General features: G+C 36.2%; 1 protein-coding gene across 4 annotated transcripts; it reads left to right on the forward strand.

The window, feature by feature from the left end:
* The first annotated feature begins 13,748 nt into the window (after positions 1 to 13,748).
* On the forward strand, positions 13,749 to 23,160 carry LOC112031720 (disease resistance protein RPV1). 4 transcript variants are annotated; one of them, XM_065767206.1, is made up of 8 exons: positions 13,749 to 14,010; positions 15,003 to 15,539; positions 15,831 to 16,917; positions 17,051 to 17,266; positions 17,375 to 18,670; positions 18,741 to 21,740; positions 22,008 to 22,072; positions 22,520 to 23,160. In XM_065767206.1, the coding sequence occupies exons 2-6, from the start codon at positions 15,028 to 15,030 to the stop codon at positions 19,482 to 19,484; spliced, it is 3,855 nt and encodes a 1,284-aa protein (XP_065623278.1). In that variant the 5' UTR covers positions 13,749 to 14,010; positions 15,003 to 15,027; the 3' UTR covers positions 19,485 to 21,740; positions 22,008 to 22,072; positions 22,520 to 23,160. The 4 variants fall into 4 exon arrangements, with proteins under 4 accessions (XP_065623278.1, XP_065623285.1, XP_065623275.1 ...); XM_065767213.1 differs by lacking the exon at positions 22,008 to 22,072 and having other exon boundaries at positions 18,741 to 19,546; positions 21,671 to 21,740; XM_065767208.1 differs by lacking the exons at positions 22,008 to 22,072; positions 22,520 to 23,160 and having other exon boundaries at positions 13,750 to 14,010; positions 18,741 to 19,546; positions 20,206 to 20,275; positions 21,671 to 21,712.
* The last annotated feature ends 1,011 nt before the right edge of the window (positions 23,161 to 24,171 follow it).

Raw genomic sequence — 24,171 nt, forward strand, 5'->3', positions numbered from 1 at the left:
TTACATAGTTAACTTATTTAAAATTAGCAGCCGGGTGCTATTGTCGGTTTTGTTAAAGTCAGGGCGACAACTTTTTGTTACTGTCAACGACATCAGTTCCAAGTCCCATTAGAGGGAAAAATAACAACACACACATTAAATAATTACTGCAGAGAAATGACAAATTCATAAAGTAAAAAGTGCAGCCCTTTTTATTAAATAAAGGAAAGGTACATCATACACCAAATGGCTTAAGCATACTTGTTTTAAAGCTAACTATAAAAAGAGAGGCTGAGACAGGCTTGTTTTAAAGCTAACTATAAAAAGAGAGGTTAAGACAGGCTTGTTTTATAGCTAACTATAAAAAGAGAAAGCCCATGGGAATGGTAGATTCGCAATCTTGTCCCAGCAGCAATCGAGCTAGTATAAATGGTATCGGCGATGAGAAAGAAGAAGAGGCGGAAGCGCCTGATGGGCCCCTTTTCTCCTAACTGCAAGATGTCCTGCCATCAAGGTGGGACCCAAACTTTGTCGCACCGAAAGTCTGATGCGATCTACGCCTGCTTCGGTTCTTGGCTGAAGGAGGAGGGTCTTCTTTCTTGCTCGGTTGAAAGGTAGGAACATCTTTGGCCTCTGCTTCCTTTGCCTCAACTGCATCGCCCAGGATCTGGGCGGCATTCTTGATTCCTGAAAGGGGTTTAGTTTCCTTACCCTTGCCTTTATCTAGGGTCATCTCATTCCCTAGGCCTTGATCACGATCTTGGCAAGGTCCTTGGAAATGCCTGAAGGGTTGAGAACTTGAAGTTCCTGCCGAACTCAAGGATTTATAAATGTGAAAGAACGATTCCCCCAAAGTGCCTTATATAGAAGGCGAAATCTAGCAGAAATTAATTCGCACGAAATTCGAAGAAAGAGTTACAAGCGAAATAACTCCTGCCCAATTTCCGAAGAAATCCTCAACTGTTGGATCTGTGTCACTTCATAAAGATATTAATGAGGGTGCGCTCCGTATACCGAAGCGCCAAGAACGTGCCTTGGGCAGGTGAAGAGACTCTGGTGTTAACGGAAGATAAGACTTGACGAGCCATGACAAAGATCTGAGGACATCAAAATCCTCCTCTCTGTCCGAGGATCTAGACAGCAGGATTTTGAGGGGCTATTGTGGAGCTAGAGAATTTGGCGACCTCGGCCCATTTCATACTGAGCCCAAGGCCCACGCTGAGGAGGAAGGAATGTCCGAGGATGAACAAAGAAAGCCCAAATTGCTGAGGAGCATCGCCGAGGACAATCCTGTCCGCGGCCAACCAAGATCGTAGGAGGGAAGAGTGGCACGCTATCAAAGGTAGCCTTCTAGAGCATTCCAAAAAGAAAGACGAGTGCAATGGGCCAGCTATGGGAGCATGGTGGAAGAGCAATTCAAGGAGAAACTGTCACATTCGCATTAAATGCTCACAACTAACATTCTGGCTGTATTAATGAGAAAATGACCCCTGAACAGTGCTACCTTGATTGCTGCAACTCACAGGAGGTTTGGGAAGACGTCTGATGGGACAAGTACTCAAGTATAGGCTTGGATGATCAACAAGTGGAATGTCAAGATCGTTTAAAGAGGACTATATAATAGGAAAGACCCACCATAGAGGAGAAAGCATCATGGCGATCTCAAGAACTCCTGCAACCATTGTCACCTAATATATACAAAAGTAGAGCTTCTTGGATTATGCCGATAACAAACTTTCTTTGATAAACTTAGTTCATTCTGTTCGATCAACATAAAAACTCATTTTAACTGTTATCCATGCACTAAAACCTAGCTCTTTAACCCACTCTTTACAAATTTATTGTATTAGATCTGTTGGGCCAAGATCCCATTCATTTTTGGGCTTAGTTCGAAAATCAAAACCTTACAATAGCTATAGTTTAGGACAAGTAGATATTTGATTGAATTTCTGCTTCGACTTATATAGAACATAAAAAGAGAATTCCAGAATCCAAAAGTAGACGGTCTACATAAAGTGACAAGAGCCAGGTGACATAATGTGCGAGGACCAGACTGCATTGAAGTGAATGGAAGAACTTGGAGCATGTTAAAAGTCAAATTTGGACAAGATTTCCCTTATGGGATTGGGATCAATTCAGCAAATAGTAGAAAAGGGATTGGGATCAGAATGTCGACATGTTATACGTGAACATAAAGGCCAAACCACAGTGGACCGTATGGACATGCGGCACAGAGACAGCAAGGCAAGTGTCTGACTCTGTATAACTCACTTTTGGTGTGCACAACCTTGTTGAAAAATGAAAATCTTAGCAATCATAAAGTTATCTTGTCATCGATATTAGAGTGGATCAACAAGACCCATAATTCACAGATATTTTCCATATCGACTTTTTGTTTTTTATTTATAGTACTTGATATTGTAACTTTTTTTTAGATGTTGTATATATCTTGAAAAAAAAAATTCATAAATTGGTCAAAATATTTCACATTCTTCTCTCTTTGGATTTTATACTTGTGATACATAAATATGCATTTAATTCTAAGCACAAGAACTCTTCTTTTTTTAAAAAAAGTTGAAAACTAAAGAGTTAGGCTCAAATAAAATAAAATAAAATTTCATGCTTTTCAATCTAAATATTAAGGAAAAGAAAAATGAATTTTTAAGCTCAAAACCGAAAATGGCAACTTTAAAAAAGAATCAATTTAAGGTTCAATTAGTCCATAATGGACCAAAATAGATTGAATGGACCTAAGTGAACCAAAATGGACCAAATTGAACCAAATGGACTGACGTGGACCTATGTTGATCGAAATGGACTGAAATACTATGTTGATGTGATTCAACCGGTGCATAATAATAATAAATGTTATGCTTTGGATTTTCGATATTATATAGATTTATGTACACCCACACATCAAGAAGCAAGGAAATTGGTGTGGGTTTGAACAGTTGGGATGTTTGGGTTTGGATATTATGGAGGATTGAAAGGCAAGAGAGGCGAGAGGGGTCATTGGGGTTAATGGGAGAGTGATGAGAAGAAGATGGACGGGAGAGTCTTGAGTTAATTGAGAAGAAAAAAATTATATTAGTTTTGTTGAGATGGAGTTAACTTGTATTTAATTTTGATTGGACAAACTAAATTTTTTTTTTTTTTTTTTTATAGAAAAATTGGACAAACTAAATTGAATTGCAGAAATTGCACATTATAAATATGCAGGTGATATGCTCCCCTTTTCCAGCCCATTATATGTTTGTTTAGTCATATGACTTTTTTAACAAGTCATGTGACTTGTTTAAATAATACATATAGATAGTTTTATAACTTGTTACATAATATATTGAAAAAGATAGGTCCAAATATATTTGAAATTCTCTGCCTATGTCTCTCTCTCAAGAGATTCAAAAACCATATCATGGCACGCAATTTGGAAAATTTGGATTACAATCTTAAGATTGAATCGGTCAAATAGGAAGACCCATCATCAAAAGCACTAAACTAAATGCCATATATCTACTAAATTTTATTTTGGGTTCCATCAAAGGTTTGATCACATGACATAATCCTCAATGAACTTGGATGCAATCATATGTCCGAGATTAAATATTGATTGAGAGGTTCAGGTGCAATATCAGCCAATTCTGAGCTTAAAAGTTTTACAAGATAAAATACTTGATTGGACATTCAGAATCTCTGTAAACCAATTATATTTTAATATCTATCTAGTAATTTGCTGGTCATATATTTATTTGAGATATAGACAGACAAATAACTATCTCCCTGAATTTATATTTGTGTCCAAAAATATGTAGGAATCAAACCCATTAAAACTTTTATTTACAATGAAATTATAGACTTGAAAACCCCAAATGCATTAAAAATGATTCAGAAGCTTCACAAGCATACTCATTATGATGCAGATATACCACAACTCTAGGCTCAGTGAAAAGGGGAGGGGGCGGGGACTTAAAAAGGAATTCTCAAAACTATTTAAGAGTGACGATGTTGTCTAGTTATATAGAAATTGTACTATTTCCTTCTTCTCTGCTACCCATAAAATGCACAAAGAAATCAAAACTTATCAAAGAATTGAGTGAAAATGTGTGTGAAGAAGTTTAAGTTACGGAAAACATTGTAGGCCATGGCAGGTGGAAGAGGTTCCACGACGATGTCAATACCACTCGTTGAAGAAACTGCATATACAAAAGATGTATTATATCTCAAACTCAATTATGAATGGATTTAGATGGCCCGCCTCCAAGGGGAGGGACCTTAAGAAAATAGAGGAGTAAAGATATTATTGAGAACCAAATAAACAAAGACGTAAACTAGTAAACTATAACTTCAAGCGGTGAATGACGCATAAGCTATAAAAATGTCAATTGACAGCAAAACAGAAAATGTTATAATTTCATTAATCTACTGATGATGCTGAAAATATCACCAGCGAACCACACGATGCTTGTACACTCGAAGCGTCACCTGCACAAAGAAAAGAGAAGACCTAACAGAGAGCACCGGTGTGATGCCGGCCAAATACCCTCCGAAGGTCAAGTTAGAACCTTTTACAACTCTAGAGTGCTAGAAAGGGTGTAATTATGCGTACCTTGGTTTGTGAGGGTGTTGGGGTTTTTATAGTAGTAGAGGGTTGACCTCTCTTTCTTGGGTTAGAAATCTTTTCCTTATAGGAATCTTCATGAGTGTATATTGTGGAATCCTTTTCTTGTAGGAGACTAACACTAAGCGTGTAAAACAAGACATTTCCTTATATACTCATGCGTGATGACCAAGTTACATTGGAGCCATCAGCTTTAGGGTCGTCAGCTTCACCTACTCCCTTGTCAGGGTCGTCAGCTTTGCCTACTATCTTGTTAGGGTCATCAGCTTTGCCTACTCCCTTCAGCTTAGTAGTGTTAGCTTTCCATTTATGACAAGTAAGGCCAACGGGTCTATTTTGAATGTTACTTCACGATACTATATTCATGAGTATTCACATTCACAATTTTACCCTTATCAGGTAGTAACGTTAGGGTCGTCAGCTTCGCCTACTCCCTTCAGCTTTATTAGCGTCGGCTACCCATCTTCATTGCCTAAGGTCAACTCGTCGGCTATGCGGTGAGCTTCGTGGACTTTCTAACATTTTTTCAGCTTGTTTTCATTAGCTTTGAGAAAATTAGAAGGAAAGTGTTTAAGGAAAGTGTGACTGAGGTCAAATGTTTTGGATTAAGAAGGTTATAATGTTTATTTAAGTTTTAGATTTTAGAAGGATTTAGTAGGTTTTTGTGGGTTTATTTAAATTTAAATTTTAAATGAGTTTAGTGGTTATTAGTGGATTTATCCATTTAGACTCATCTAATTAAATAACCAAATGGGTCTTTATCCATTTAACCCAAATATTCAAATGGGTTGGGTTTTTTTTTTTTTTTTTTTTTTAATATCTAGATAATTTAAAAAAGAGAAAGTATTATTTTTTTTTTTTTTTTTTTTTTAATATCTAGATAATTTAAAAAAGAGAAAGTATTACAATGTTTGATGTGGATAGCTCATTATTTCTTGGGGACGAGGTTTCATTCCAGAAATTGATATGTTGTAATTACCCATCTTCATTGCCTAACGTCAACTCGTCGGCTATGCGGTGAGCTTCGTGGACTTTCTAACATTTTTTCAGCTTGTTTTCATTAGCTTCCTATTATGCTTACTGCCTTCAGCTTACTCTTCAGCTTACTGTATTCAGCTTAGAGACTGATGGCTTCATCTTGCGTGATATCTTCAATATGCATAATAGAGCTGACGGGTCTTTGGAGATCAACAACTTCTTTTATTTTTCTAATTAAAAATTCCCCTTAATTAAACTAGTAGTACTCTTTATCCACTTGGTTATCCCTTATATGGTATGAAGAGGAAGCATTTCTTTCCCATGTGGGACTTGAAGCCAAAAAAAATTACAAAGTGCAACTCTTGGTCTTGAGGCAAAAATGTCCCCACATTAAAAGGATCCTTTTATTGTGGGGGCATTTTTTGCTTCAAAGGAAACTCATGTGTACTCCTTAGGCAAATTTTTGCTTTTGTGTCACAGGACATTGGAAGGGTTTCCTTCCTCTTCGCACCTTATAAGTTGGTTCATGTCTTATAAGGTGTAACCAAACTAGTGGTACTCTAATTCCATTGGTTCATGCCTTATAAGGTGCTAAGAGGAAGGAAACTCTTCCAATGTGGGACAAAAGCAAAAATTTTCCTAAGGAGTACACATGAGTTTCGTTTGAAGCAAAAAATGCCCCCACATCTACAATCAAGGAAGATTCAAATATATAACCACACTTTATGAAACCGAGGCTTCAATCATATTAACAACCAACCAATACTGTCAATAAAAAATAAAATAAAGGAATTCTGCCCGAAGAAAGCAAAATAGCATAGTTTCCAAATCAAATTGAATGCATAGAAGACAAAGCATCTTACGACTTCCAGAACTTGATAACGACAGTTTCATCAGTAAACCTGGTCTCACTCTTTGCTGATGATGGGCCATTTTGGCAATATACACTTACAGGAAATCCACCCTAGAAGATGCAAGCTATAATGGTCTTCTGACACTATAATGGTCTCTCCCTCATTTATGCTAGTGAGTTAGAAGCCAAAACTCTTTAAGTGGTCTCTTTATTGTGGACAGAAAAAAGTGCAGTCTTTTGCAGAAGACAAAGGATATTGGATACAGCAAGTCCAGAAATTTTAGATACGGGAACACAAATCATCAACAAACAAAAAGAAAACCCACAAAATAGAGACCTGGTAGTTGCCTCGACAAGGGAATCATCAATCGTTATCGTCTTGGAACTCTTCTGTGGCTTCCTCTTCGCCCCTACGTGGCGCCGATGACATCAACTTCTTCTTCGCTGTTGTCATTTTCATTCAATTGCGTTTACAGAGAGACGGAGTAGTGTTGACTCAGAATACGTTATATAAAGAGTTATTATCGCGAGAATCGTTTGGTCGTTACAGCTCCATCAGTTAGTACCAAAGTGGATAGAATGGACTGAATAGTATTGAAGTGGATCAAAGTGGATTGAATAGACCAAAGTGAACCAAATATAGAGCGAAGTGGACTGAATAAGCCTGGACAAACAGAAATAGACCAAATAGGACCTAAAGTGAGTTCAATTGGTCAATAGTTTGATCCATTAAATTGTAGGCTTAATAAGTCTCTATATAGTTTCAAAGTCATGGTATTTAAAATATCCTAACATTGCACAAGCAAATATTTTGTTTTTGATTTTAGGGTCCAATACACAGTTGGTCTTTAAACTTTATAGCCTGTAAACAATTTTAGTCTATAAAATTTAAAATGATTGCTTTTAGTAAAATGACACAACCAAACTAAAAACATAGTGTGTACATGATTGTCTTAGGTTTGAGAAAATTTTTATTCTATATTGACCTCATTAAGTTGAGAAATTTCTCAGCCAAACTAACATAACCCAAAATAGCTTTAAAATTCAACTCAGCCCAACCTGTAAGGGTCAAATTAGAGCCATTTGGTTTGGTAAGGTCTAATAAAAAAAATATCATTGAATCATTTAAATTTATTATTGAAAAGAAAATATTACAATATAGCCTAATATTTGAATTATATTAAAAAAAAAACTATCAAAATATTAAAATAAATCAAACTATCAAATTCATACTGTAAGGACCAGAAAATTTGTACACCAAGCCCACTTAGAATAATGGGTTATGCCTTTCAACCCTAGCCCAAATCAATAAAATTTGTAAGAGGAGGGAACTAATAACAACAGAGGGCTTTGCCCGACAATTACATGGAAATATAAGGTTTGTATTTAGAAACAAACGAGTATTAGGCTCTCCACAAGTTCTCCCAAGGAGACTAGGTTTGTATCAAAAGTAATACTGTTCATTCTCTTCTCTCAATGTTCTTCCTTTTGTTTTCTTTTCTCTTTTTCTCCCCTCTTTTCAGTGCTCTCCCATTTCCTTATATACTTCTGCCTCCATCACATCTTCACCATCCATTTTCACCTAACCTTTCTCCTTTTTTGACACTTGTTACCTTTCACATCTGAAGAAGATGGTGGAAGGAATCTGCTTAGCTGTGGTTTACACTGTTCAGGTCACTTCCTCATCAATGCGGCTGATAAAGCTGTTGCCCACCATTTAATGCGGATGCAACAGGCTGCTCTAGGCTAGAAGCTTCTCTATCGTCCACTGACTTCTACTTTCTTCAGATTCCAGCTCCTACTTAGAACACTATAGAGTATTTTTGACTTATCTGTTTCCTTCCTTGGGTGGCTTTCTTCCTCGGGCCCATGGCCTGGGGCATTCCTACACCAATCCTACAACCCTTCAATTTCATCCTCGGTTCTCGGGCACCCACACATACCAAGTCTCTAAATCTAAAATGAATCAAGTTAACAAATCTAAAATACATAATTTTTTTAAAATTATTAAAAAGGAGTTGTGTTATTTGAGTTGAAATGCTATTCTGAACTAGACCCAAGCCATGCTTGGGGGGGAAATTTTTAATTAAAATAAGTTTGTAATCAACCAGATCCAAAAGGCCAAAGTCATAATTTTGATATAATTTTACGAGTGGAGTCGGCAGAAAGAAATTATTTAAGCAAAGCTGAACATGACAATAATCCAACAAGTGGATTAGGAGGTCCAATTAGGAAACTTCTTATGACTTTATTACACAGAAAATTAGTTGGCATGCCTCTCTTTACCTTTCTTGTTTCAAGGTACCTGAAACTGTGTGTAATAAAATGGATGCCCTTTCTAGAGCTTTTCTTTGGGGGCATGATCCAATTGAAAGGAAAATGCACATGGTCAGCTGGGAAAAGATTTGTAAACCTAAAAGGGATAGGGGCCTAGTTCTGAAGAAGTTTGGATCGATGAATCAAGCCATGCTAGCTAAACAATACTGGAGGATAAGTCAGCATCCACAAACTCTTGTTTCTAGGGCTTTTAAAGCTAAATATTTCCTTAGGAATTTAATCCATGACTGTTCACCAAAACCTCACCACTCATGGTTCTAGAGAAGTATCATCTCACCTAAAAATAACAAATTAAAGGAAGGAAGGTGGGTTGTTGGTACGGGTGCAGAGATTCCCCATAATCATAATGCTTGGTATCCCTGTCAGAATCATGTTCTTAGACACCACAATTTACATCAGGGATCAGTTACTGACTTGATTGACAATAATACTCACACATGGAAACCTAACCTTATCCGAGCCTTATATCCCCCTCCTTTTAGGAATGAGATTTTGCAGATACCTCTTTCTAGAAATGGTTCAGCTACAGATAACTTAGTTTGGAAACACTCAATTTCTGGGGAATTCCAAGTTAAGAAGGCCTATGAGTTATTGTTAAAGGATAAAGCAGATAGGATTTCTATAGGGAATCACAGATGGCATTTGGTTTGGAAGGTTCAAGTTCCCCTGAAAATTTGTACCTTTGTATAGAGGCTTCTCCGTGATAGTCTCCCCACTTATCTTACCCTTAAAAGTAGGGGTATTCCTATTGATAGCTCCTGCCCAATGTCTGAGGGAGGGGATGAATCTTCATCTCATCTCTTTCTGTCATGCCCTTTTGCTAGAGCTATCTGGTATGGTTCTTCTTTGGCTTTGCACACCTCTGATCTGCATGGTCTGACTGTCCAGCAATGGGTTGGGAAACTATTACATCAACATAGGAATATGAGTGAGGACAGCATGCGCTTTCTGCAAACTGTGTTCACTCCACTCTAGACAATATGGACTCACAAGAACCTTGTTATCCATGAAGGAAAGCAGCCTAATCCTTTAGATGTAATTCTGACTTCCCAATCTTTATTGTTCAGGTACAAAGAGGCTTTTAGATGTTTATCTTCCTCATCCCACTGCAGCTTGTCCAAGCATAAAGTTGATTCTAAAGTTGGTGGTCCCTGGCAGCTTATCATCAAAGTTGCAACTGTTAGAGAGAAGAGGCATAATCGGACTGGGCTTGCCTATGAAGCTAAGAGCATTCAAGGAGTTGTTGTTATGCAGGCGATTACCAGTTGTACTGGGAAGTTAATCTCTATAGCCATTCAGGAAGTAATGATTAAGGCAGCAGTTAAGGCTAGGAGCTTGGGATTCAACCACTTTTTGTTCCTATGTGGGAGTAAGAGAGCTGTAAATGTCACAAATGGTTTTTGGCCTCCCAGCTGGCAAGAGAGAGTTTTGTTAACTGACTGGGCTTCCTTGGCCCAAAATGATGTTTACTTTCACTCTATCTATGTCCCAAGAATTGTAAATAGCTGTTGATGCCCAATTTTGTGAATCCATATCCAAAAGCCCATGAAGAAGAAAGCCCAGTAAGTTGCAAAACGCAAATCTGCCGCAGAATACAAGTTTGCCGCAGAATACAGATCTGCCGTAGGATACAGTTCTCTGGCAGGATGGCTTCGGCAAATGAAAATAAATTGGGCCCAAGACCCTTTTGATCTAGTCAACATCATTTGGCCCACAAAGGCTCAAATCCTTTTGCATAAAAAAGATAGGCGTGAAAACTAAGAAGAAAAACACATGGCAGGCCCAAAAGGGTCCGGCAGGATTGAGATAAGCAACAGGCATAACAATCTGGTATGGTAGGAGATGCCAAGCCACGAAGTAAACACCCAAACTAAAGGGAGGCCCAATGATCCAACAAGGCCCAACTCTCCAAAGAAAGGGACAAGTCATAAACGTTGGCTTGCCGGAGATGCAATCCACACCAGAAAAGGCCAAAAAGCGCACGGCAGGATATGCACACCCATTTTCAGACCTCGGCAAACGTATGAAACATCAAGAAGGTAAAGCATGCGTACGACCTAGGCATCACCAGCCTATACCCAGCAATTATGGGAAAAGGTAAGGTCATGGGAGAGGGCACGGTCTGGTGGTGGGGAGAGGAGTGGAAATCTATTCTTGTGTTTCTTGCCCAGGCTCTTTCGGTGGGCACAGTCCTGCTAGGATGACATGCCACCCAAAAGAGGTAAGGCTGGGTAAGAACCACTGGGTGCATGCCATGAGAGACCGAGAGGGAGAGGGTACACACTGGACGAGTAGAAAAGGAACCGTCGTTGTCTACAAGCCACAGGTCAATGGTGGTAGTTAGAACCATTGACTCGATAAGTGGTTGGCAAAAGGTTCCCATATCAGACAAGGGCCATGAAAGGGCAAGAACAGTAAAATCGGTCACGGCAGGCTCTATATAAGAGACCCGTAGCTGTGTACAGGAAAGGGGAGGAAGGAATTGAAAGAAAAAACAGAGAGGAAAAAAAAGGAACTCGAAGAAAAAACAAAGAGAGGGGGAAAAAGGAGAAAACAAAAGAAAGAAAGAAAAAAAGCAAAAAAGAAAAGAAAGGCAAGAATTCTAAGAAAGAAAATATAGAGGAAAGATAAAACAAAAGAACAGAGCAGGAAGAAGGAAAAACAGAGTGTTTTATGGCAGGCATGCACCCAAATGGGTTAACCCCCTCTCTCCCTCAATAGCCTTGCTCTCTATTGGAGAAAAAAAAACAACTCATACCCAGGCACATACCATTTGGGGCTGTCCTCTCAGAGCAATTAATTTCTCCTTTGAAGTTACTTGCGTTGAGGGAACAGTTTTCCCTTCCCTGGTTAGAGTCCTGCGGTGACAGTTAGTGCGGCAGACTCATTCTTTTAACTCTACTAATCTCGCTCTAACCTTTTGTTTAAGTTTTATTCTTTAAAAGCGAGGCCTTTTAAGTTATTTATCTTGTTTATTGTGGCAGAAATAGTGACTGCATTTTCTTTACGTTTTCTATATTATGTCTGTCTGCCATAACTTCTTAACAATGACTTTGCTTGCTGTGAGCTTATAAACAGACTTTAGCAAACGTGGTGTGGCTTACGCACAAACCAGGCCAAGGAAGTGAAGAAATATTTCTGCAGTAAAAATGAAGAGTAGTCATTCACATGGCAGAAATCTTTAAAGCACAGTAAAAGCTCTAATGTACAGCAGACAGCTCTATTGCACAGCAGGAGGCTTTACGGCAGGAAGCTTTACTGCAAAATAGAAAGCTTTATCGCACAGCAGATAGCTTCATTGCATAGCAGAACGTATTGTTGCACAGCAGAAAAGTCAAACCTGTGGCAAAAATTGGAGAAAAGTTCCTTCTGCGGCAGAAACGTCAATCATGCGGCAGAGACTGGAGAAAAGTCTTCTGCGGCAGAAACAGAGGATAACTTGGACTCAACGTTTGTGCACAAGCCGGGCCAAAGTGTGCTCCAATTGGGCCGGTCCCGACTCCTCACCCAGAAACAACTCTGGCCTAGTGCGGCAAGAATTTGCCCAATACCCCAATCCAGGCCCACCCCTTTACAATAGCTATGTTAGTAACCTAGCTAAGTTGGCAACCACAATGCCAATTCAACATTGTATGGCCAACCAAGACTTTATGTAACTTTTCTTTCAGAATGGTATAAAAAAAAAAGAAAAAAGGAAAAAAAGAAGAAGCTGTTTTGATAGATATCTTGGCTAGGAAATTGTTATTACACACATGGAAATGCACACAATTGTACACACAAGGCGAAATCGTGTTTTACTCAATAAACACAATTTCAATTGGTGAAATTGTATCTTAAAACACAATTTTCACAATCTAATTGAAATCATGTTTTGTACACAATTTCACACTGGTGTATAATTAACAGCGCCCACCCCAGCCTCTTCCTTAGATTATCTTCCTTTGGGTTTTACATAGTTAAATAATTGGCCAAAATGACTAAATACCACTGTTTTTGAAAATATTTTGCAATTTAACACTATTTTTGAAATATGCAGGGATCTACCACTAAATGGAAATTTGAGTTTGGGGAACTCAATTTTTCAATGGTACTCAAGTTCCACAGAAGAATTTTGAAATTTTTTTTATGTAATTCGGGTTTCTAGAACTCGAGTTCCATAAAATATAGCACGACAAATTTGAAGGCTATTTTTTTAAAGAGCTCGAGTTTTTGGAATTCAAGTTACACGACAAACTCGAGTTTCATAAATTTGAATTTCAAAAAAGTAGTAAATTGTTAAATATTTTACAAACAATAATAAATTCATATATATTTTTCCCAACAGTAATATATATAACCATTTTGACCTAAATAATTTTCTTTCATTGGCTTCCCACGTGCACCTCTACTTTGTTTAAACTTTAAACAATAATTTGTTGACCACACAGCAAACGAGACTGTCTGGATGTGCATGTGACTGTGTCTCTTTCATTCCATTGCCCAATCTTAAATTTATAGTTTGTCAAAAAACAATATGAACACACTTCATAGCTAGCCCCAACAAGTTAATCTTTTTTCACTTTTCTTGAAAGGTATGGTAGAGGAGTTTGAGTAATATTGTTTGTATTTTTTTGAAATACGTGTGAGTGAAAAAGTGTGTAGAAATATATGTAATATTGTTTAAAAACTGAAAACACATGTTTAAAATACTCTACCAAACAGGACTATAATGCGTAGAAATAATGTTAGATATACAAATTATTTTACAAAAAAATTTACAAATTACTGATGTGGTGAATGATTATTGATAAATAAAAAAATGATATTAATGGTAGATCTAGATAAAAATTAATAAAAAATTAACCACGTCAACGTAAAATAATTTGTGCCTATAGTATTACCCTTGTGGGAAAAGTACTTATGCCAAAAATAATATAAAAATTTCCACTAAAGCATGTAAAAAGGTTTTTTAGAAAAGCAAAATAAAGTGTAAACAAAACTTTATACCGGTTACAAGGAACGTACTTGACTAATCAAGTAAAGCCAATGCCAATCACGAAATTTCCTACAGCTTTCCTCAACTCCCCAGCTTAATCCTTTCAAAAAAAAAAAAAACTCCCCAGCTTAATACTAATATTTTTCGTCTTCAATAATTGTGTCTCTGTTTTTTCTCTTCTCAAACTGAGCTCACGGAAAGTTTTTGTACCACCAATTATTCAAGCATATTCGTCTCCTCGACCTTGACAACGTGATCCGCACCCTCAAGGTCCTCTCTTTTATCTTATATAATGCTTTGTGTGAATTCTTTGATTTTTTTTTTTTTAATTGATATTTAGTTTGCGATTCAATTTATATTTGGATGATGACAAACTTTTTTATCCTGGGTTTTGTGTTTTAATATCTGAAATTATCCTCTTATACCAACTGTGACTGTTAAATTACAAACGTTTTCTATTAATACTATTATCATGTGAGAAGCTAACAGTATATAGGATCAAGAGGGTTGTTGCTTAAAGAAATCATTAAAAACACAGAGGATGCTTTTGTGTTGATTTAACGTTAGTAAATTAAATTTCTGCAAAAGGAATAATCGTAATAACGTGAGTTAAATAATTTTCGGTTTGAGATTCCTGGAAGAAGAGGGAGATTTGCACATCCACTTTGTTCAAAAAATAGACAAACAAAAAAAGTGTTGACTTCACTGCAAACAGGGGATGTGAATGGCCAACAATGCTAGGATCACCACAAAATTCACAAAAATTTACAATACCCAATTTCACCACTACCCTTCACTTGGGCATATCACTATAACTTTTTTTTAATGGCTCATGTGCGAGTTAGTCAGCAAATTGAGTGTAGTAGTAAGATTGTTGTGAATTTCGTGATGACCTTAGTTTTAGTAATGCCTCCCTCCTCTCGCTCACAAACTCGCAAACAAAAGAAAGAATGGTGATCATTCCTTTATTAAACAAGAAATCATATAATAGGAATTGAATTGTGTTGTTACTACTTTCTAAGAGATAGTGATAGGCTCACTATCTCTTAGAATATTGAGTTTTACAAACACTGCTACAAATTCATTTCTCATATTTGTAAGATTTCACTTTTCACACGCGTCCATCTCTTTTATTCAATACTTTCACTCAAAGAAATGAAAATTCGACATCAAATTGTTCTCTTCTTCTCTAATTTTTTTTTTCCTTGTATTTTTTTTCCAATTTTTATTGAATGTACTTTTTTTAAAAATCTTTTTTGTAGTTCAAGATTTGCCAATATATTTCCAATGTCTTCCATTAGCACTCAAAAGGCCTCCTCTTTGTCATCATTTTCATCTACAGCACCACAATGGAAATATGATGTCTTTCTTAGTTTTAGAGGTGAGGACACCCGCAATAGTTTTACGGACCATCTCTATGTTGCTTTGAAACAAAAGGGCATAGTCATCTTTAGAGATAAGGAAAAACTTGAGAGAGGAAAGTCTATTTCACCAGAGCTCTTGAAAGCAATAGAAGAATCAAGATTTGTGATTGTCATTCTCTCAAGAAACTATGCATCTTCAACATGGTGCTTGGATGAACTTGTAAAGATCATGGAATGCATGAAAGAGATGAAAACGACAGTTTTTCCAATTTTTTATGATGTAGATCCAACTAATGTACGAAAACAAACAGGCACTTTTGCCGAAGCCTTTTCCAAACATGAAGAACATTTCAAGGACTTCATAGAGAAGGTACAAACCTGGAGAGCTGCTTTAAGAGAAGTGGCAAATCTCAACGGCTGGCACCTACTAGATAGGTAATCCAATTTGACATATTACTTGCTTTTAAATGTTCAAATAAATACTCTTCTTATTTTAAGCCTTGTTTTGAACTTTAAGTAAAGTGACTCAGATGTTCACACTTCTTTCTATTTTGACTTGATCTAATTAATTTACATTTTTGTATTTCTTTCAATTTTTACTTGCACCAAGTTATTTACATTTTCTTGTCTTAGCCAACAAAATAGAACATTGGGTGTCTACTTTCTTTTTAATTTGGTCCTATTTATGGGTGGTACTCACTAATTATCATTCTCTCTTCATTGTAGGTCTGAGGCACAATTTATCCAAAATATTGTGGGAGAGTTATGGCATAAATTGAGTTATGCAATCTCAGAAGATATTGAAGACCTTGTAGGAATAGAATCTCAAGTGAAGGAATTGGAGTCATGTTTGGCTATAGGGTCCAATGATGTTCGCATTATAGGGCTTTGGGGCATGGGGGGAATAGGCAAAACAACTCTTGCTAGAGTTGTTTTTCATATGGTTTCTGAGAAGTTTGAAGGTTGTTGCTTTCTCCCTAATATTAGGGAGGTTTGTGAAAAGGATGGTTTAATTCCATTGCAACAACAACTTATTAGAAACATATTAAATGAAAGTATGAGTATACAAGATGTTAATGTGGGAGTTTTTGTGATCAAGAATAGATTACGTCATAAAAGAATTCTTCTCGTTCTTGATGATGTAAATCAATTAGACCAGTTGAAAAGGTTAGTTGGGAAGCATAATTGGTTTGGTTCTGGTAGTAGAGTTATCATAACTACAAGGGATAAGCATTTGCTACATATACTTGGAGTAGATAAAATATACGAAGTTGAAGCATTGAATGTTGATGAAGCTCTTCATCTTCTTAGTTTGAAAGCTTTTAAAAAAGATCATCCTCCCAATGATTTTCTAGAGATGTCCAAAGAGGTTGTGCATTATGCAAACAGACTTCCTTTAGCTATTGAGATTTTGGGTTCCTTTTTGTTTAGTAGAGATATCGATCAATGGAAAAGTATATTAAATAGGCTTAAAGAATTTCCTAAGAGAGAAATTCTCCAAGTACTTAAATTAAGTTTTGATGGACTAGATGAAGTAGAGAAGGAAATATTCCTACATATTGCATGTTTTTTTAATCATGGATTAAAAAATGATATAATAGAAAAACTAGATTATCTTGGCCTTTACCCTAATGCTGGATTAGGGGTTCTTATAGATAAATCTCTCGTAAAAATGGATGAAACTATATGGATGCATGATTTACTACAAGAAATGGGTAGGAACATAGTTCATCAAGAGTGTCCTAAAGATCCTGGAAAGCGTAGCAAATTGTGGTTGTTTAAGGACATTGACGATGTACTTACAAAAAATATGGTAAGCAGTTATTTAGAAAACTTAGGCATGTACCCTATTATATTATTGAAAATAGTTTGACTTATAATAGTTTAAAAAATGTTGTAACAATACATTTGCAAGTCACTAATCCCTTTTTGTACATGATTATTAGGAAACGGAAGCAATTCAATGCGTTGGTTTGAAGTTGTCAACACCGGAAGAGGCACATTGGAATCCTGAATCATTTTCAAAGATGCCACATCTTAAATTGCTCATAATTGGTAATGTTTACCTTTTGCATGATCCCAAACATCTTCCTAATGGCTTAAGAATTCTTGATTGGCACATGTACCCTTCAAAATATTTTCCATCAAGTTTCCAATCAAAGGTAACTTAGGCACCTGACACAATTTTTTTTTTTTTTTTTTAAGTTTCATTAAACTATAAGGTTTTGTGGAATTTATTTATTTATTTATTTATTTTTGTCTTTTAATAGTCATTTCAGAGGTTAAAATCCATCCGATTACGCAAGCCTCTAAAACTTAGTGAAACTCCTATCTTCACCGAAGTCCCAGTCCTTGAGAAATTGGTTCTTGAAGATTGTTTAAATTTATCCAGGTTGCACCCATCAATTGGAGTTCATAACAAGCTAACTCTTCTTAGTCTAAAAGGCTGCAAAAACTTTAAAACTCTTCCAAACAAATTTGAAATGGAGTCCCTTGAAACTCTTATTCTTTCTGGATGCTCAAAAATTAAGAAGATTCCAGAATTTGGGGGAAACATGCAACATGTATTGGAATTGTACTTGGATGGAACTCCTATTACAAAACTACCCACATCAATTGGGCATTTGACCAGCCTCGCTTTATTGAATGTAAGAGATTGCAAAAGTCTTACGTGTCTACCAAGCACACTCTTTAATTTAAAGTTTCTTAAAGACGTGAATATTTCTGGATGCTCAAAACTTGAGAGTCTACCTGAGAATGTGGGGAACTCTGAAAGTATAGAGAAGCTGGATGTGAGTAGAACTGCTATAAGAGAGGTGCCTTCTTCAATTGGCCATTTAACTAGCCTTGCTTTATTGGGTATAAGAGATTGCAAAAGTCTTACATGTCTACCAAGCACCATTTTTAATTTGAAGTTGCTTAAATACGTGAATATCTCCGGATGCTCAAAACTTGAGAGACTACCTGAGATTTTGGGGAACGTTGAAAGTGTAGAGGAGTTGGATGTAAGCGGAACCGCTATAAGAGAGGTGCCTTCTTCCATTGGTTGCTTAAAAAATCTGAAAGTGCTATCTTTCAGTGGATGTAAGGGGTTATCATCATTTCAATCTACATCTTGGTATGATTTCCTCCCTTTTTCTACAAGGCCAAAAAGTCCAAATCCAGTGGGATTGTCCTCTCTATCGAGTTTGTGTTCTTTGACTAAATTGGATCTAAGCAATTGCGATCTCAAGGCAATTCCCAATGATATTGGTTGCTTCTTCTCTTTAAAAGAAATAGATCTAAGTGAAAATAGTTTTGTTTGCCTTCCTGATAGCATCAGTCAACTATGTAAGTTGAGAAAGATAGTTTTAGAGGATTGCAAGAGTCTTCAATCATTGCCAAAGCTTCCATTAAGTATCACAGAGATTTGGGGACATGGTTGTACCTCATTGGAAACATTACCAGGTCTACTAAAACCTGATTCTTTATGTGAGGCAGTGCTTTATTTTTCAAATTGTGGTAAACTGGCTAACAATGAAGGTGTCATTGACATATTTTTTGCAGTGATAAGAAAGCACCTTCAGGTCTCTCTCTCTCTCTCTCTCTCTCTCTCTCTCTCTCTGTGTAATAAACAACCTGCTTTGTATGTCTCAGGGACTCTCTCTTGAAGGTAGATTTGACCATAAATATTTTGATAGGAGATATGACATCATTATTCCTGGAAGTGTGATTCCAAAGTGGTTTAGCTATCAAAGTATGGGGGATGAATTGAATATAAAAGAACATTCTTCTCATTTTTTTGATGAGTTGATGGGGATTGCTATGTGCGTTGTATTTTGTTCTCTTCCACATCACCAAATCGACGACATGTGTTCATTAACTTGTCAATTGACAGTAAATGGAAAATTACTATCTACTGCAGGCATTGGGAGAACTGTTGGTTTATCAGATCATAGTTGGCTACTTTATTTGCTTCCTCAATACGAGGAAAAAATAAAATTACTGAAGGAATGTGAAGGAAATGAATTCAGTCAAATTGGCATTAAAATTAAAATCTATGGTTCAAAAGTAGAGGTGAAGAAATGCGGGCTCCGTATGGTATACAAGAAAGACATAGAAGTTCTCAACCATACTATGGCTCAGAGTAGCAACACCAACATCATTCCTTATGAGGACTTGGGTGTTCACAATCATAATTTTGACAATTCAGCGGTGGTTGCAGAAGGTAACAAAGCAAAGCGAACCCGTTACAATTATGATGGGGCAGAACCTAGTGGAGAAGGAAGCTCTAATGATGTGCCACACCCAAAAAGGATTGAAAGGCTCGCAGAATTTATGGCCCATGGTGACTCTGATTGTGAGGAGTACTTCGAATGTGGTGAGGAGCACAATGATTAGCAGGAATCTAGGGAGAGTGACCTCAAAGGTTGATGGAATTGGAAAATGGTTTCAAATACTCTGTGAGTCAATGAATCCAAATTAGTCCCTATTTTTTCTCTTGATTACCTGTAGGCTGTAAGTCATTGTCTTCTTTATTAAACTTAGTTTTGCCGATTGCTGCATTATATTTTGGCACATACTTGCAGTTTTGTTTGATTTAATTTTAAATCCTAAATAGTATATTACTGGCTGCGGCTTAGCTTCATTATTGGCACTTATTCCAACAAGTGCATCATATTGAAGATGGTTGAACTTCTTGTCTAATCAAAATTTTCTCTTGATTGCCCTTTAGTCACTGTTTTTCTTCTCAATTAAAGTTTTGTTGAGTGTTGCATTATCTTTTTTTCCTTTCCTTGGATATTCTTGGTTAATTTTGACTTTAAAATATAATTTTGCTAGCTGTACTTTAGCTTCATCATTGGCACTTTTTCGAACTCTCATCTAGTGTATTTCCTTGATCAAATCACTCATAGTAGTGCACCTAGCTAATTCAATATTCATATTATTAAATCCTAAGTATAGGCACAATTGGTAAAAGAATAATCCCTATTCTTGAAGCTACTCGTTTGATGCAAAAAAAAAAAAAAAAACCATAGTTTTACAAAACAAACAATAGTTAGGGTAATTTTGGTTTAGTGATTTGTGTTAGTTGTTTGTGTTGATTGCCCCCTTGATATAGGATTGCTGGACTTGTTCATGAGGAAAAACTGTCACATGGCCAAGAGACAAGAATTCAAGTGCAGTCCATTGTATGCTTCTGATTTTTGCTCACTTTAATAAATTGCAGGGTAAAATCTGCTCTCTTGTTGCCTATATTTCATTTTTTCTAAATTTTTCAAAGTGCAAAAACAATATATGCATGCCATTGCAAACATTATAATTTGAATTAACTATTACGTTGTTACATATTATATATGTGAACTCATGTATAGATCATAATCACAATGATTAGTCTAGCTAGATGTAGCATCTAGCTTCCTTAAAGGTTTTATACGGTTGTTTACTAACCTTCAACCAATTTCAAGAGTTCAGCTGATTTTTATTTTCCTTTTTATATATTTTTTTTGGTTCTGCTCTGATATTTTTATTATTTTAAAGCAGGACAGCAATTATAAAACTTATTAAAATGATTTGTATTAGCATGTTTGAGGGCCTTGTTAATGTGATTCTCATAAAACAACAAATTTAGGAATAAAATTACAGTTAGTGAATGTTCAAATTTCAAACATTTGGAGGTTGAGCAAAACTTACTTTGATGAGTAATTATTGTAGATATGCAAAATTTCCTCATTAACCAAATAATTCAACTGAGTTCTTGATATATCTAAATATCATCTACATTCTTCATAATTGATTCGTGGGTCAACTGAAAAGGATCTGTATCTGCACCAGTAGTGGTTTTGGTAATTTGCTTAAGCCATCATTATTAGGAAGCTAAGCTTGTACCTATATGTAAACAGATGTGTGATAAACAACTAAATAAAAAGCTCTTACCGGAGACAATCTTTTATGCTAAAAGCATTTAATTGTGATTTATCTTTCACCAAAACATGTTTTGAATGACTATATATTGCTCAATTGCTAATAATGCCATGAAAAACCAGTGATTTACCATAATAGAATATTGAATAGTAAGTAGTACTAAATAGTCTTTTAGCTATGTGCAGCTTTTGTTTTGCAATGTAAGGCAATCATCATTCATGTTATTGTCCTATCACCTTTGTAATGCTTGTGTAGAAGCATTGATGAGACCTTGATTGAGTTTAAAAGAACATGGGTGCTACGACATGAATTATGCAAAATTAAAAATTAAAAATTGTTAATTATGTAATTTTTTACCATAAGACTTTGTGCTTTTGCCTTTGATGTGCTTGAAAGTTTTTCCACCTTTCTAAAACTTTCACTTTGCATCAAATTATTCTCTTAAGGTTGTCCATACCCATTTCAGATCGTGACCAGGCAAAGTTGAAACAAACCAAAAGACCTATCTCCAAATAGTAACTTAATTAGGTTATTCCCAGTTAAAGAGACTTGACTAGAATTTAAATTAAAGGACAGCAATAAATGGTAGAAAAACCAGATGATACAAAGAACTTGATTATATATTACTAACCATATCATCTGAGGCATATTTGTCTTTACAGTAATCAGACTCAGGAAGGCAAGCAACCGTGTTGACAATTGAAAATTGTAGAAGGTAGCCTGCTTAGATTGGTAAGCCCTCCTGTTTTACTTGCTATCATTGTTGTCTTACATCTAGAATTAAAGTTTTCTCATATTCTTCCCATTGGATTTATTATTTAGCAGGATGTACCATATTCATAGTGGAAAGATGTTACACTCTCATAATCATTGCCATTCATTTTTTGAAAATCTTATATTTTTTGTATTATATCTTGGGGTACCCTTAGAAAAGTCAAAACAATCTGCATCTGTTAATAGGTATTTAAAGTTATATTGATACTTTTGACTTGGAAATAGAACCAGGTTAGGGAGTGATACTCTCCTGAGGTGCCTGCTCAAATTTTAGTCAGCCCTATCTCAAGGTGAGGAGTTTTACTGATAAGATGATATGGCCTCATGATATAAGCTACAATTGAAAGTAGGGGGAACTCAGGCAATAGATTCTCATCAGAGGGTCATATCTCTTAGATGGAGACATTTGTGGGGATTAAAACTTCCTTTGAAGTTAATAATTTGTGTGTAGAACACGTGAGGACTTACTCATTAAACAAAATAGTGAAAAAACATATTGAGTGATGGTAAGTGTGTCATAATGTGGTAGAGGAAAACTTGGTTCATTTATTCCTGAAGTGCACTCTTGCTCAGGCTGTATTGTTTGGATTAGATTTGGGCCTTGGAACTGAGTTCATTTCTCCTTGCTCTTTGAAGCAGTGGTTGGCTCAATGGATGGAGGTTCCAAAATTTTTATAGATTGATGTTTAAGGGTGCAAAAGAGTGTGCTTAACAAGTGATAATGCTTTGTTTTGCAGGTATGCACAAGTCTCTATTGTACAACAGGCAGGTCAGATTAACTGCAGGAAAGTACCAAGGCTAGTGTGTCCAGTTGCGGAGGGCTGTGGATGTTGCTGACAATTGAGGGACACTAGTAGAGATGGTATGAATGGGGTGGTTTTGGCTATGAAGCTAAATCATACAATGGTAGGCTGTTGTAGTTCTTCCATATGCAACCAAATGGCATGCAGCTAGCCTGGCTGTGTGAAAAGCATTAACTGAGGCTATACAGCTTGATTTTTGCACTTTATTATGACAAGTTCTAGAGTTGAGGACCTCTTTCTAAGAAAGAAAGTTCCTTGGCGACTTGTGCTGATTGAAGACCACAAGTCCACAAGCGCATGGAAGTTGGAGAAAGCTAGTGGTTATGTACGTTGTGCATAATAGAGTCACTGCAAATATTGCTTTCAAGTCTTAGACGTTTTTGAACTCTACTACTAGTCAACCATTCTGACATTATTGTACTCTTTATACCTTTTCTGGAATTATTTATGCCTTGGGCATATGCCTGCGTGCAATCATTAACATTTTAGGACATTACATCAGAGATTTGTTTCTTTGCGTGAAAATTCCTTTTCATTTCTCCTGTTAATGCAAATAAGAGTAATTCACTTAACCATCTAATGGGTCTAGCCCAGTAACTCTTGTATACATTTTTTGTTGTGCCCCATAAACATTCATCTACAGGATGTGTCTTAAGCGTCTTTTAAGTCACGTTATATAAATTTCCAACAGAAAAACTTTGCTCAAATGGGTTAGAACTTAGAAGGGTAGTGAAACTTAGGATAGCTTCTCTTGTTTGTTAATGGAATGATGAAAATTGCATAATGAGTTCCAATTTAAAAAGATCTAGCGCAAAACCATCTACTTTTTCAAGCATTTAGTAGTGAGTTTCTGCTATGAGCTTTTGGTTTCAGCCAAGGAACATACACATTTGTAGAGAATTCACAACACTCAAAGAATGTACTGAGAATCTCATTAGTTCTTAGAGAGAGGGGGAAGTCATTAGTGAACTTATTGAAACCCTCATATAGCTCATGACGCAAATCCATTGGCAAAGACATGAATTTTGAAGATGGGGTTCCCACTGAATTTTAGATTACATTTTCAATCTTCAGATGTTATTTTTCTTTTTTCTTTTTTATAACAGTTACATCTAAAATCGGTAATAATGTCTTCAAATGCCTTTTGTTCATCTAAAAAAAAAAGTCTTCAACTGCCTTTCAAACACCCCCCCTTTCTTACTCTTCCTTTTTCTCTCCTTCAACGAACACGACGAGCTTTCTCTTCCTGTCCTACCCCAAGCGACTTACCTTCTGGGTCTGCAATGCAACAAATCACATAAACTACATTACACATCGAAAATCATCTAGTTTATAACAATCAACAATTCATTAATGGAAGGGAAACACAGATTCATTGCATGACATAATCCTTTGACTTTCAAAGAACTTGGGTGCAATTGTGAGACCAAGATTAGCTATTGTTTGAAATGATCTAAAACCAATTCTAAGTTTAAAAATTTTGCAACGTAAAATGCTTGATTGGACATTGAGGATCTCCCTAAATCAATTGTATTTTTAATATCTATTTAGTAATTTGTTAATCATATACTCCTATATATATATAT

The sequence above is a fragment of the Quercus suber genome, unplaced genomic scaffold (genome assembly GCF_002906115.3).
Source record: "Quercus suber isolate HL8 unplaced genomic scaffold, Cork oak 2.0 scaffold_25, whole genome shotgun sequence".
Taxonomy (NCBI): domain Eukaryota; kingdom Viridiplantae; phylum Streptophyta; class Magnoliopsida; order Fagales; family Fagaceae; genus Quercus; species Quercus suber.